The 14,910-nt window shown below is 44.4% G+C and overlaps 1 protein-coding gene across 6 annotated transcripts in view; it reads right to left on the reverse strand.

Moving 5' to 3' along the window:
* The window catches only part of TNRC18 (trinucleotide repeat containing 18), a 459,641-nt gene that overhangs the window by 218,714 nt on the left and 226,017 nt on the right, over positions 1-14,910 (reverse strand). For 5 of the 6 annotated variants that reach the window (XM_073633134.1, XM_073633132.1, XM_073633135.1 and 2 more), the window contains one exon: positions 7,050-7,175. The exons of the other annotated variant lie outside the window; for it this stretch is intronic. In XM_073633134.1, coding sequence (XP_073489235.1) covers positions 7,050-7,175 — 126 coding nt within the window. The remainder of the gene's footprint in view (positions 1-7,049; positions 7,176-14,910) is intronic. 6 annotated transcript variants of the gene reach the window in all.

A 14,910-nucleotide genomic window follows, 5' to 3' on the forward strand; every position in this document is an offset into this window, starting at 1 on the left:
GTCCCCCTGTCCATCCCACTGTTCCCCTGTCCATCCCACTGTTCCCCTGTCCACCCCACTGTCCATCCCTCTGTCCCCCCCACTGTCCCCCCCTCTGTCCCCATGTTCACCCCTCTGTCCATCCCACTGTCCCCCTGTCCACCCCTCTGTCCATCCCACTGTCCCCCTGTCCACCCCTCTGTCCATCCCACTGTCTATCCCACTGTCCCCCTGTCCACCCCTCTGTCCATCCCACTGTCCACTCCTCTGTCCATCCCACTGTCCCCCTGTCCCCCCCACTGTCCCCCTGTCCACCCCACTGTCCCCCTGTCCACCCCACTGTCCCCCCCTCTGTCCCCCTGTCCATCCCACTGTCCATCCCACTGTTCCCCTGTCCACCCCACTGTCCATCCCTCTGTCCCCCCCACTGTCCCCCTGTCCACCCCACTGTCCCCCTGTCCACCCCTCTGTCCCCCCCTTTGTCCCCATGTTCACCCCTCTGTCCATCCCACTGTCCCCCTGTCCACCCCTCTGTCCATCCCACTGTCCCCCTGTCCACCCCTCTGTCCATCCCACTGTCCCCCTGTCCACCCCACTGTCCCCCCCTCTGTCCCCCTGTCCACCCCTCTGTCCCCCTGTCCATCCCACTGTCCACCCCACTGTCCCCTTGTCCACCCCACTGTCCTCCCGTCCACCCGTCCATCCCACTGTCCCCCTGTCCACCCCACTGTCCCCCCCCCCATCCCCCCCCCGTCCCCCTGTCCATCCCTCCGTCCCCCTGCCCATCCCACTGTCCCCCTGCCCCCCCCACTGTCCCCCGGTCCTTCCCTCCGTCCCCCGGTCCACCCCTCTGTCCCCCGGTCCACCCCTCTGTCCCCCCCTCTGTCCCCCGGTCCATCCCTCTGTCCCCCGGTCCACCCCTCTGTCCCCCGGTCCACCCCTCTGTCCCCCGGTCCATCCCTCTGTCCCCCGGTCCATCCCTCTGTCCCCCGGTCCATCCCTCTGTCCCCCGGTCCATCCCTCTGTCCCCCGGTCAATCCCTCTGTCCCCCTCTGTACCCCTTTGTAGTTTCCAGCACAGTCTCACGCGGATTCACGTCTTCTTACTCACGTGGCAGACAGGAGGCGCGGAGGGGACACTCGCCCTGTCCCAGGACAGTGAGGAGGAAGAAGAGTGACAGCGAGAGCGCAGGCTTCAGGCAACAGCCAACTAAGAACAAGTGAGGACCAAGAGGTCGGGGAGAGAGTCAGAGGCAAGTCCATATATGTAAGTGTCCCCCTGTCCACCCCACTGTCCCCCTGTCCACCCCACTGTCCCCCCCTCTGTCCATCCCACTGTCCCCCTGTCCACCCCTCTGTCCATCCCACTGCCCCCCCTCTGTCCCCCTGTCCATCCCTCTGTCCCCCTGTCCATCCCTCTGTCCCCCTGTCCATCCCTCTGTCCCCCTTTGTAGTTTCCAGCACAGTACCGCGCGGATTCACGTCTTCTTACTCACGTGGCAGACAGGAGGCGTGGAGGAGGCGCGGAGGGGACACTCGCCTTGTCCCAGGACAGTGAGAAGGAAGAAGAGTGACAGCGAGAGCGCAGGCTTCATGCAACAGCCTACTAAGAACAAGTGAGGACCAAGAGGTCGGGCAGACAGTCAGTGTAAGTGTCCCCCTGTCCACCCCACTGGCCCCCCCCTCTGTCCCCCTGTCCACCCCTCTGTCCGCCTGTCCACCCCTCTGTGCGCCTGTCCACCCCTCTGTGCGCCTGTCCACCCCTCTGTCCGCCTGTCCACCCCTCTGTCCATCCCACTGTCCCCCCCTCTGTCCACCCCACTGTCCCCCTGTCCACCCCACTGCCCCCCCCCTCTACCCCACTGTCCCCCCCCTGTCCACCCCACTGTCACCCTGTCCACCCCACTGTCCATCCCACTGTCCCCCTGTCCATCCCACTGTCCCCCTGTCCATCCCACTGTCCCCCTCTCCATCCCACTGTCCCCCTCTCCATCCCACTGTCCCCCTCTCCATCCCACTGTCCCCCTCTCCATCCCACTGTCCCCCTCTCCTTCCCACTGTCCCCCTCTCCTTCCCACTGTCCTTCTGACCACTCTGCAGCCCCCCCCTCACCCCACTGCCTCCCCCTGTGCATCCCGCTGGTGTGGGGTTCTTTGGGGTGCTGTGGTTAGGGTGGTCCACTTTGGGGTGCCTTAGATATGATGGACTGATTTGGAGTGTTGAGATAGAATGGGCCACAAGCTGGTCTAGGTAGGAGGAGGGCGGGACTTTTATCACAGCGCACCTGAACTTTTCACAGTGAGCCGTGACACAGCAGCAGGAGATGCCCGATGTGCACACACACTGACTGGTGAGACATTGTTTGGCACAGTAAGGCTGAGAGGGGGGCTTGCAATGATGGTGAGGGGGGGCTTGCACTGATGGTGAGGCGGGCACTGATTGGGCTGTGCTAGCGGGCACTGATTGGGCTGCGTTGGTGAGCATTGATGGGCACTGATCAGACTGCATTGATTGTCTCTGTGTGGGCAAAGTTATTGCTGGTATATTGTTTTTGTAGCGATATATATATATATATGTATGTATTTTACTAATAGCAATTTGGAATCCCTAGGAAAGAATGATGTCAAGAAAAATTGACTCGGAGTGTAGGATATTCAAAGAACAGTGGACTTATGATTACTTTTTCATGCGGTACAAGGAAAGAGCTGTGTCTCATATGCCAGAATGTAGTGTCTGTGTTCAAAGAATACAATTTGCGTCGACACTATCAAATTCATCATAAAGATAAATATGATTGTTTGGTCGGAGAAGTGAGAAAAGATAACATATTAAAACTGAAAAATACATTGACAACTCAGCAAAATACTTTTGTGAAGCAGAAGCAGCTAAATATTTCATCACTGCGAGCAAGTTTTCAAGTTGCCAAGCTAATAGCGTGCACTGGCAGACCATTCGTGGAGGTAGAATTTGTAAAAGAATGTCTTCTTTCTGTTGCCAAAGAGATGTGTCCAGAGAAGACCGATTTATTTAATACAGTGAGTCTTTCAGGACCTACAATTACACGAAGGATTGAAGAAATGGGAGACAATTTGCATCAGCATTGCACTGCAAACCATGAAAGGAACAACTACAGGAGAAGACATCTATGAAAAGGTTTGCCAAACTGTGAATGGTTTGGAGCTGGACTGGGCTAAACTAGCCAGTGTGACAACTGATGGTTCTCCTAGCATGGTGGGGTCTAAGAAAGGAGTAAATGCTCGCATTAACCAAGAGATGGACAAACATAACCATTCTCATCCAATAGCCATACACTGCCTCATCCACCAACAAGCGCTGTGTAGTAAATCATTGAAGTGGGACTCTTATGAAAATTGTGGTATCTTGTGTTAACTTCATTAGAGCTCATGCCTTACTTCCACAGATTACAGCTTTTCTGCTTTCAAAAAACAAAGAAGTACCAGAGCTCAATGATGCAGAATGGAAATGGCACCTTGCCTTTCTGACAGATGTAACAGAGCTACCCAATAGTTTCAATGTGCAACTTCAAGGAAAGGGGAAGCTCATCTGTGATATGCAATCACATGTGAAAGCATTTGAAGTAAAATTAGGCCTCCTCATCAAACAAGTGAAGGAGGAAAACTTCTGCCATCTCCCCACAACTCAAAACTTGTTAGCGGAAAAAACATTGGTTGCATTCCCAAACAAAACATGTGTGGATTCACTGGAAAAGTTGCAAAAGGAGTTCCAATGTAGATTTAAAGATCTTCATCTCCATGAACAGGACATTTTTTCCGTAACCCATTTTCTATTGACATTGAAAATGTGGATACAATTTACCAAATGGAATTGGCTGAACTGCAGACTTGTGACTCTCTGAAAGACGCATTCAAGACAAGCAGCCTTCCTAATTTTTATGCATCTCTCCCCTCTGAGACATATCCTATTCTCAGGAACCATGCACTCAAAATGGCAACCATCTTTGGCAGCACTTATGTCTGTGAACAGACTTTTTCCAGAATGAAACACCTGAAATCTCCAACCAGACCTAGACTAACTGATGCACACTTGCATCACTTGTTACGACTAGCAGTGACGAATATGGAACCGGACATTGACCATCTCATTAGCCAAAAGCAGGCCCATAGTTCCCATTGAATCGAATACTGGTAAGTATTGATTTAACTTTACTTTTTCTTCATTTTAAATATTGCATTTGTTCCCGTTTTGTTTTTTCACTTCAAAATACAATATGTGCAGTGTGCATAGGTATTTGTTTTTTTTAAACTATAGTCCGGCCCTCTAACGGTCTGAGGGATAGTGAACTGGCCCCCTGTTTAAAAAGTTTGAGGACCCCTGCTCTAGTGTTTCTGGGGGATATGGGCCCATCCTTGTCTGCAGCTATGTCCTTAATAGATCTGTATGGATCCTTTTCAGGATTCAATATCAATTGGGACAAGTCTGTAGTGATGTTTGTGGATCCTAGGTATGTGGGACATCCACGCCAGTTTCATCAGCTGGCCTTGGTTACATCATTTAAATATTTGGGAGTGGTAATTACATCGAATGTTACTGAATATACTCCCTCGTATTGCCAAATTTACACAACAGAGTAAAACTTGGGAGTAAATTTCCATTGTCTATGGCGGGGAGAGAGAACGTGGTGAAAATGGTGTGGATGCCCCACATACTATATGTACTGCACAATTGTCCCACAAGGCTGACGCTATGATTGTTTAGGACTATTGATTCGGTTTTTAGGGATTTTGTGTGGAAGGGGGGAAAACCCAGAATTAGATTAGAAATATTACAACAGCCCATAGATAGGGGGGGAAATTGCGATACCAAATGTAAGATTATATTTTATTGCATCACAACTACAACATTGGCATGGCTGGGAGGTAGTGGATATGGAAGACCCTAACACAGAAGATAATAGCATCCCAATTAAAAAATATCCTCTGGTTCAACTAATAGTAGTTCACCATTTTTATAACAAAAGGGGGTTCCCTACTTTTTACTTGATTCACAGGATTTGGGAAGCAGTGCGAAATATCACTCAGCATAGAGGGTATACGAAACATATGTCCATATGGGATAACTTTTGTCTTTATGAACTGGGTGGACTCTCGGAATGCTCAGATTGGAAAAAGGTGGGCATAATACTCTTGCATCAGCTATATGAAGGGGATGTTTTACTTCCTTTTACTGTATTAAAGGACCAATTATCAGTTAACGAATAAAAACTTCTACCAATATCTTCAAATACATCATGCATTACAAACTCAAAGCTTAAAAATCCAATTATAGCATGAACACTCTAAAATATTAACAAAGGCAACCTCAAGTGCCGGTGAGAAAACAAAGATTAATAGGAGATCTTTATTCAAGCTTACAAATAACAGAGAATACTGAAAAACATAAAAATAGCTTTGTCCGGTGGCAAGATGATATAGGAGATCTAGACGAGGTGGACTGGACATGAGCTCTGAAAACACTTCCCAAGATATCTCTTTCGCCCTCTCAAAGGCTATCTCAGCTTTTTATTATACATAAGGATCATTATACCCCACAAAAACTCCATGCTTGGGGAAAAAACACAACACCATTATGTCCGCAATGCTCTCTATTTAATGGCTCTCTTCTCCACATGCTCTGGCGATGTCCGAAGTTCCATCGTTACTGGGAAAAAATATTCACAACCTTAAACCTACTATGCTTCACTGAGATAATAGGAATGGCCAAATTTGCACTATTGGGAATAATACCTGATGGAACATTACCTGTAGAGATGTACACTATGTGGACAAGTTTGCTGTAAAGTTATAGCGCGTAAAGTTATTCTAAAAAAATCTGCTGATCCTCCAAACCATAAACAATGGGTTAAGAAACTTAATTATATACTTAAAGCGGGGGTCCACCTATCTATCGTTTTTTTTTTTTGGAGTTCATTCACAAACTTTTCTTCTCATGATTATCTACTCACATGTTCTGTGTAATAAGTCCGCCTGTGTCCGATTTCATTGTAAAGAATAACTTATAAAATTCACTAAAGGCGGTTTCCATCTTCATTGTGGGCATTTGAAGCCCACAAGCATGTATTTCCTGGATGCGGTGAATGCTGTGCTCCCAGCATTCACCGAGATGTTGTGATGACGCTGTTGCACAATGCATGTTGGGAAGCCTGAGACTAGCTCCCAGGGGACTGTGGGAGGTCTGGGAGAGGCTAGAAACACGCCTACTCCCATGGGAGGAAAACCAGGAAGTGCAAAGAAGATTAGAAAAAAAAAAAGGTAATTACGGCGATTTCAATTTTTTTACACAGCATGTCAGCATCTAGGCAAGGAAGAGAATGCATAGAGATAATGTTCAAAATTTGGGTGGAACCCCGCTTTAAGAGAAAAATTAACGTATAAACATATAGGTACACCTCAAAAGTAAAGAGATGAGTAAAGGCAATGGAGATAGATGGGAGTAAGGAGCTGAGGTAGAAGGAAGTGGAATAGATGAGAAGAAGAAGAAATTAATATGCAAAAGAAAGATAAACTGAAGCTGCAGGGAGGATGCTTCCATAGTTTGACGATTGATATTAAGGGAGCTTAATTTGATAAGTAGATTGTATTTATGCTCCTACTATGTTTTGGCTATTATATGATAAGCCAGTTAAATACGAGAGGTGCAAGGTTTGTTTGGTTTATGTTTTTTTTCTTTTTTTATATATTATTTGATAACTTCTGATATTCAATGAATATATTTGATATATTATCTGTTTGTATGTATAATTATAAAAATAAAAAATAAAATTATTTGATTTAAAAAAAACAAATGCTCGCCACACTTGACAAAATTTCAAGGTGTATGAATACTTTTTGAAGGCACCGTAACCAAATGTAAAGTAAATTTGTATGCAGAAAAAAATGGAACTATGAAGTATAAAGTTTGCCTATATTTTTCAGATCAATTCCTTGTGTATAAACAAAGGAGACCAACGTGCATGAGGCGTAACTTATACTAACAGGGAACCACTGCAGATTCTACACTACACCTCTGTGCTAGTCTGTACTACAGCCATACCTTCTATTGCTGCCATTTTTCATTCTCTCTTCTTTATAAAACAAAGGATTGATTCCATGCTTTCTTTTCTTGGGCCTGCCAGGGCCTCTCCTTGACATGGTCTTACTTCTTTCATCAGTCTTGTCCCTGCAAAGAAACCCAAGTTTAACCTTAAATGGCAATCACAAATAGCGATTTTGACCAATTTGTTTTTTTAAATTCCTCATCTGTAAGAGACTGATGTTCAGATTAAAAACGTATGGCAATATCATGTGTAAACAAAAAGAAACCCTCATGATGGGATTTTAGCGGCAACAAGTAGACTGCACAATGAAATTGGGACTTGAAGTAGATTAAAATGTTACAAAGTCTTTATTAGTACAAATCGTAAAATGTTACAATACATATTTAAAAATTATTTCTAACAAAATATATCTGATTGCAAGATACTCAGACTTCCAATTGAAATCACCAATGATGTGAGTCAGATGGTAAACCTCCAACGCGTTTCGACAATACCATCTTCAGGGGTGCATAACCTTCTCTGCCCATACAGTTATTCACATGTATTGATCTTTAAACTCTGGATGGTGCAATATAATATTTATGCCACTTAAATCAACATTCTCCAACCTCTGACTACCATGTAATAGAAGATATTTCCAAACTATTGGCACTGCTTAGGCACTTCAGATTACCATATACATAACTCTCTGGTGTGATTTGTTCGACCCCAGTGATTCACACGTTGGGCATTGGTTCCACTATTCCCCGGTGACGCATGTAGAACTATATGCAATAACGTTTTTAACTTCAATTGGAAGTCTGAGTATCTTGCAATCAGATATATTTTGTTAGAAATAATTTTTAAAGATGTATTGTAACGCTTTAGGATTTGTACTAATAAAGAACTTGTAACATTTTAATGTACTTTAAGTCACAATTTCATTGTGCAATCTACGTGTTGCCGCTAAAGTCCCATCATGAGGGTTTCTTTTTGTATACACATGTAATTTAGGGATGTTGGCAACTAGGGTTGCACCGATACCACTTTAAGGCAGCGTACAAGTACAGATACTTTTTTCACCCCCCAAGTACCCACAGATACCCATTACCGATACTTTTTTTTAATGTCATGTGACAGTGGCACTAATATGCAGCACTGATGAGGCATGGACTGTGTCAGTCGTTTTTTATTTTTATTTTTTACTATGCCTTCTTTTTTGTGGGGGGGGGGGGGGGGGGGGAATGGGAACGGTGTCAGTGATTTTTACCAATTTAACATTAAAAAAAAAAAAAATATTAAATTTTTTTTTAGCAGCCCTGTTGAGGGGCTTTGGTGCGATATCAGACTCCTGACATCTCCCCTTTGAGACAGGGAAAGGGACTGAGGACACAGATTCCCCAGTCCCTTTTCTCAGGGGCCTCAGCTGCACTAAAGATGAATGGACAGGAGCTCCTGTTCATTCATAAACTGAGCTATCGTAAACAGTGCTCAGTTATGAGTGGCCAGAATCAGTGATTATTGACCGTTAATCCAGAAAAGGAAGGAACCGTTAAATGACATTTACCGACTCCTTCCTCCGCTCTCCATCCTGACAGATACGGGACAAGGGGGTGACCGGAGGAGTACAAAGGGGGCGGAGGAGCATGGATGAGAACATTGAGGGGGAGCACAGAGGGGGGCTGGAGGAGGACACGGAGGGGGAGCACAGAGGAGGACGAAGGACATGGAGGGGGAGCACGGAGGAGGACAAGAGCAGACTTGAGGAGTAGGCAGAGGACCTGGAGGAGGACCCGGGGAGCCGCAAGAGGACACAGGGGACAGTCAGGACGGCAGTTATAAGCACCAGTCTCCCTGTATACCTTTTAATCAAGCAGCTGAAAGCCATGGAGGAGGAGGAGAAGCAGCTGTCAGCTGATTTATTAAAAGATATACAGGAAGATTGGTGCTTGTAACTGCTTGCAGCGATCATCTGTGAGGCTGCCCCATTCCCCCCCCCCCCCCCCCGCTACGCTGAGGATGCAGGTATCTGGTCAAGTATCAGAGCATTTGCACGAGTACAAGTACTCATGCAAATGCTTGTTATTGGCACCGATATTAGTATCGGTGCAACCCTTTTGGCAACCATTCAGCTACTAGTTCTATTACATATAGCAATATCATGGTACACAATCTTAACCTGAAGTACATACAGATTAACCACTTGCTTTCTGGGTCAATTCTGACACTTCTTTCATATGTAAAAATCAGTGTTTTTTTTTTTTTTGCTAGAAAATTACTTAGCACCCCCAAAAATTATATATTATATACATATTGATTAGAGGAACCCCTCCCACCATTTCTAAAAGTGATCCAGCAGCTAATCAGCTCAGATCACTTTTAGTGGTTAAAGAATCGCCGGCTGAAAAAAACAGAATAGCTGTTATTGCTGTAGCCATAACCCTGGTATTCCACTTTAAACTGAGGTTGTCTTGACTATGGCCTGGTTGTGAAGTGGTTAATTACATTCTTTTACAAAATAAATCATAAATATACAGGTATTTCTGGGCATTCCATTTAACGGCCAGGTAATATTTTGAATGTGTAGAAGGTGAATGCATAAAAAATCTAGGCGGTATACCATGCAATTAAAATAAAAAGGGAAATCCAAGGGTACAATAACCCCAGGGTATTTTTTCATGGGAACCACTGTGCCAAAAACAAGGGGTATAGGAGGTAAATAGCAAGGGGAGAAGAAAGTACAGGGTGTAAGTAAAGGACAGGAATGTAGAGGGGTGAGTAAAGAAAATTAAAAGACAAGGCAGCACTTACGATGGTAGGGGTTGTGGGGGGATTGAAGGCAGCAGAGAGGGAAAACCATCATGGGTAAGGGGTGGGGTAGGAGGTGGACATATGGATGCTTTTGTGATATATATCACAAAATATGGAGGATAGATATGTCCTGTACCACTAGACAAATTAATACTAGTCTTTTGATGCTTGATACATTTTGAGGATCTGAGCAAGATATGCAGAATTTTCTAGCATTGTTCCATTGTGAAAGACATTTAAGAGTTTCTCACATAGCTTATGTGACAAATAATTCCTAATTATTCCTAATAATTCCCTGCCTAAGAGAAATAGCAGCTAACACAGCAAATTGGATAAATGCAATAGAAATGGATACAAAAGGTGTAGCGCTTATGTGAAGCATAATGCAACAATAAATGTGAAACAAATGAGTAATGAACCCCAATAATCACTAATAAGAAAAAACAAAAATGAAAATACAAATATGAGTAAACCCACTGACTAGTAATGAGTGTCCAAGGAAAAGTCCAAGTGAAAAAATAAATACAAAAATTAAAAAAGTTATAGGTCAAAATGTAATTCTAAATCCCATATAAACAAATACAAAAACCTCCAGTGAAAATCATAACGGTGAGCAAGATGTGAACTTGGAGTGAGAAATGCCACCACCGATCTTAGGGAGGCTTACCGAAACATATGAACCCACGAGAAAATATGTTCTGTGGGTCAAACAGGCTTGTGTTGAACGAACAACCAATGGGACTGGACACTGGCATCCTGTAGTGGGGGTGGGGGGTAGGTGTCCTGCATCCACCACTCAGCTGAGAGGTGGATGGGGGTCACCTACCCCCCACCCCCACTACAGGAGACTCATATCATCGCTCTATGATTGTCCTCCATATCAGCACAACTTATTAGACACTTCAGACACAGCACGTCATCCAGGTATTCCTATGGAGATCCATCTGCAGAATTCATCTGCTATAGACACATTCACCTGGTTACCATTATCATGAGAAACATCAATACTACCACCTACTATACTGAGGACAGCTTCGAGTTCCCGTTGGAGTCTTTTGAGGATCCCAGTGTCCAGTCCCATTGGTTGTTCATAAAACACAAGCCTGTTTGACCCACAGAACATATGTTCTTGTGGGTTCAAACGTTCCGGTAAGCCTCCCTAAGTTCGTGGTGGCATTTCTCACTCCAAGTTCACATCTTGCTCACCATTCTGATTTTCACAGGAAGTTTTTGTATTTTTTTATATGGGATTTAGAATTACATTTAAGCGCTACACCTTTTGTATCCATCTCACATAGCTTAAGTTATTGGATTTTAAATCCCTGGTTGAGCTGAGTTCACACTATAGCGATGCGGGAACCAGCTCAATTCCAGTGCCGGCTCCCACATCGGATCTCTTCTGCAGGCACACTGCCCTCTGAATCGCTGCAGGTGTCAATACAATGTTATAGACACCCCCAGATCGGTTCACAGATCGCAGTGCGAACTGTGGATTCAGACAGGAATCAGATCGCATGGGTGTTAATACCCATGCAATCCGATTCCAGTGAGGGAAAAAAAATAAAAAATCCCTGCACCTTTTTTATGCAAATCCAATGAGAGTTCAGCCATACATCTGTATGGCTGAACTCACATTGCACAGAGATCGCATGTGATCGGCACAGCAGTGCGGGCGCAAATTACATGCGATGTTTGTGTTCACAAAAGTGTGAACCCAGGCTCAGGGCAGAGATGTATGCATTAGGCCCTTTCCACAAGGGGTGGTCTCTGCTAGGAGTCTTGTTGCTCAGCAGGGGATCTGTCCGCTGATTGCCGCTGAGCAGGCAGGTGGATGGCACATGTCCGGTCTGCTAACAGACATAGCCCGCTCTCCCCTAGTGGTGGTCGGATGTAAACGAGACTTAGGATCCTTTTTTACCCGCTCAAAGATAATATATTTTATATTTTGAACATTAACCAAGCGCTAGTAGAGATCAAGAACTGGGTTACAAGCTCCTACTACAGTGGCAGAAATAGTCCCATCAGTCATACAAAAACGATTTCCCCAAACCACAGGCAAGTGCTGGAGATACCAGAAAATGGAGGGTACTCGTTTGCACATCTTTTGGTCCTGTGAAAACTTGGATTTTTTCATTATTTTTTTAAATAATTAATGAATTATGCATACACAGTTAGGTTCATATATATATTTGGACACAAGCACAATTTTAGTTTCAGGTATTTACCAAAACATATTCAAGCTATAGTTATGTAATGGATATGGGCTGAAAGTGCACACTCCCAGGTGTAATTTGAGGGTATGTACATTCAAATCGGAGGAAGGGTTTAGGAATAACAGCTCTTAATAGCCATCCCCCCTTTTCAAGGGACCAAAAGTAATTGGACAATTGAATCAAAAACGCTTTCATGGCCAGGTGTGGGCCACTCCATTGGTCTGGAGTTGATTCTAAGCCCACGTTCACATTGGACCGATTTGACATGTCAAATCGCATGCCAAATCTGAGCCTATTGGCGGCAATAGCAACAACTTTGCAGCGCCACACCGATTTCCAAAAGTAGTTTCTGCACTTCTTTTGGCGCCCTCGGGGGCACTTTCAATAGACATCTTTGCAAATCGCCCCCAAAGTCGGACTGAAATGCCGGATTGAAATCAGCTGAATTTGCACGATTTAAAAGTCTATTGCTGTGAACCTACATCAAGCGTTCAAAGGAGCGGTCCTTGCAAGTGAAACAGGCCATTGTAAAGCTCCAAAATCAAAACAAATCCATCAGAAAGATTGCAGCAACATTAGTAGTGGACAAATCAACCGTTTCGTTTGGTACATTCTGAAGAAAGAAGAATGCACTGGTGAGCTCAGCAACACAAAAAAAGGCCTTGACTTCCACGGAAAATAACAGTAGTGGATGATCGCGGGATCCTCTCTATGGTAAAGAAAATCCCATTTACAACAACCAGACAAGTGAAGGACACTCTCCAGGAGGTGGGCGTATCATTGTCAAAGTCTACAATCCAGAGAAGACTTTGAGAGCAAATACAGGGAGTTCACCACAAGGTGCAAACCATACAAAGCCTGAAGAATAGAAAAGCCAGATTAGACTTTGCCAAAAAAATCTAAAAAAGCCAGAACAGTTCTGGAAAAGCATTCTTTGGATGGATGAAACTTAGATTAATCTGTACCAGAATGATAGGAAGAAAAAAGCGTGGAGAAGGCTTGGAACAGCTCATGATCGAAAGCACACAACGTCATCTGTAAAACATGGTGGAGGCAGTGTGATGGCATGGGTATGCATGGCTTCCAGTGGCACTTGGTCATTGGTGTGTATTGATGATGTTACATAGTTACATAGTCAGGCTGAAAAAAGACACAAGTCCATCTTGTTCAACCAAAAAAATACAATCCGATATACACAGAGAAAGGGGAAAAACCCCAGCAAAGCATGATCCAATTTGCTATAGCAGGGAAAAAAATCCTTCCTGATCCCCCGAGAGGCAAATCGGATATTCCCATGATCAACTTTACCTATAAATGTTAGTACCCAGTTATATTTTGTACATTTAGGAAAGAATTCAGGCCTTTTTTAAAGCAATCTACTGAGCTCGCCAGAACCACCTCTGAAGATAATCTATTCCACATTTTCACAGCTCTTACTGTGAAGAAACCTTTCCGTATTTGAAGATGAAATCTTTTTTCCTCTAGACGTAAAGAGTGCCCCCTTGTCCTCTGTGATGACCTTAAAGTGAATAACTCAACACCAAGTTCACTATATGGACCACTTATATATTTTTACATGTTGATCAAATCCCCCTTTATCTCCTCTTCTTAAGAGGGAATAGATTCAGTTACTCTAATCTTTCCTCATAGATGTGACAGAAGACAGAAGCAGCAGGAAGAATTCTGCAGTGTTTAGAGATATACTGTCAGCCCAGATTCAGCCAAATGCAGAAAAGTTGATTGGACGGCGGTTCACAGTACAGATGGACAATGATCCAAAACACAGTGCAAAAAAAATCCAGGAGCTTTTGAAGGGAAAAAAAGTGGAAAAGTCTGCAATGGCCGAGTCCACCACCTGATCTCAACTCAACTGATCATGCATTTCACTTGCTGAAGGCAAAACGAAAAAGCAGAAAGACCCACAAACAACAATTGAAGACAGCTGCATTTGGAGCCTGGCAAAACACCAGAAAGGAGGGAACCCAGTCTTTGGTAATGTCCAGTGCCGGGACAAGGTCATTTGGTGCCCAGGGCGAAGATGGCAAACTGCACCCCCCCCCCCCCCCCGGTGTAAACAAAGTCTGTGCTTTGCAGGGAAAAGAAAAAAAAAAAAAAAAGATAATTCTCTCTGTAAAGAGCCCTGTATTGATTGTCAACACAGGGCTCTGGGCTGTGATTTGACACAGCGGATAAGCAGGTCCCAGCCATGAATCATTGGCTGGAAACTGACGGTCCCCTGCTGTGTCAAATCACAGGAGAGTAGGTGGGTGGGGGCATGCACCCGAAGCCCTGAAACAGGCAGTGTCGTAGCTGCCACCCCATAGCAGTATATGTAACTGTGATGGGTCGGCAAGTGGTTAATTACCAATGGTATTTGTAATATTCAAATAAAGCAAAAAACTGTGCTAATTATTATAAAATACACATGAACATCTAAAGCCGCCGCAAATTCTACTGTGAAATATAGCACAGTCCCAAATCAAATTCATAAACAGAGTTGCGCTAATTAATATTGAGTCAAGCACCAGTGATAAAAACAAACAACCAATGTGATAAAAAAAAAAGGCTCTTTGGTAACATCTGTACCATCCGCCACCTTCAATTGAGTGATCCTGTGACAGTCACCTCCATCATAGATAAAGTGCTTGTTTGCCAGATTGCATGGACCTCCTATCAGCGAACGTCAGTGACACTTGTGGCTCTAAACCCAGCCAGGGCCTTTGACCGTCCCGAGAACCCCTTATGGCAAGTGGACCCACCATCCAGGAAACAATATCACAGATGGTCCTCAAAATACAAAAGGCTTGCTCACCATACTGTAAAAATATTTAAAAACTTTATTTAAAGGTATACA

Source organism: Aquarana catesbeiana, linkage group LG06 (genome assembly GCF_042186555.1).
Source record: "Aquarana catesbeiana isolate 2022-GZ linkage group LG06, ASM4218655v1, whole genome shotgun sequence".
NCBI classification, from domain to species: Eukaryota; Metazoa; Chordata; class Amphibia; order Anura; family Ranidae; genus Aquarana; species Aquarana catesbeiana.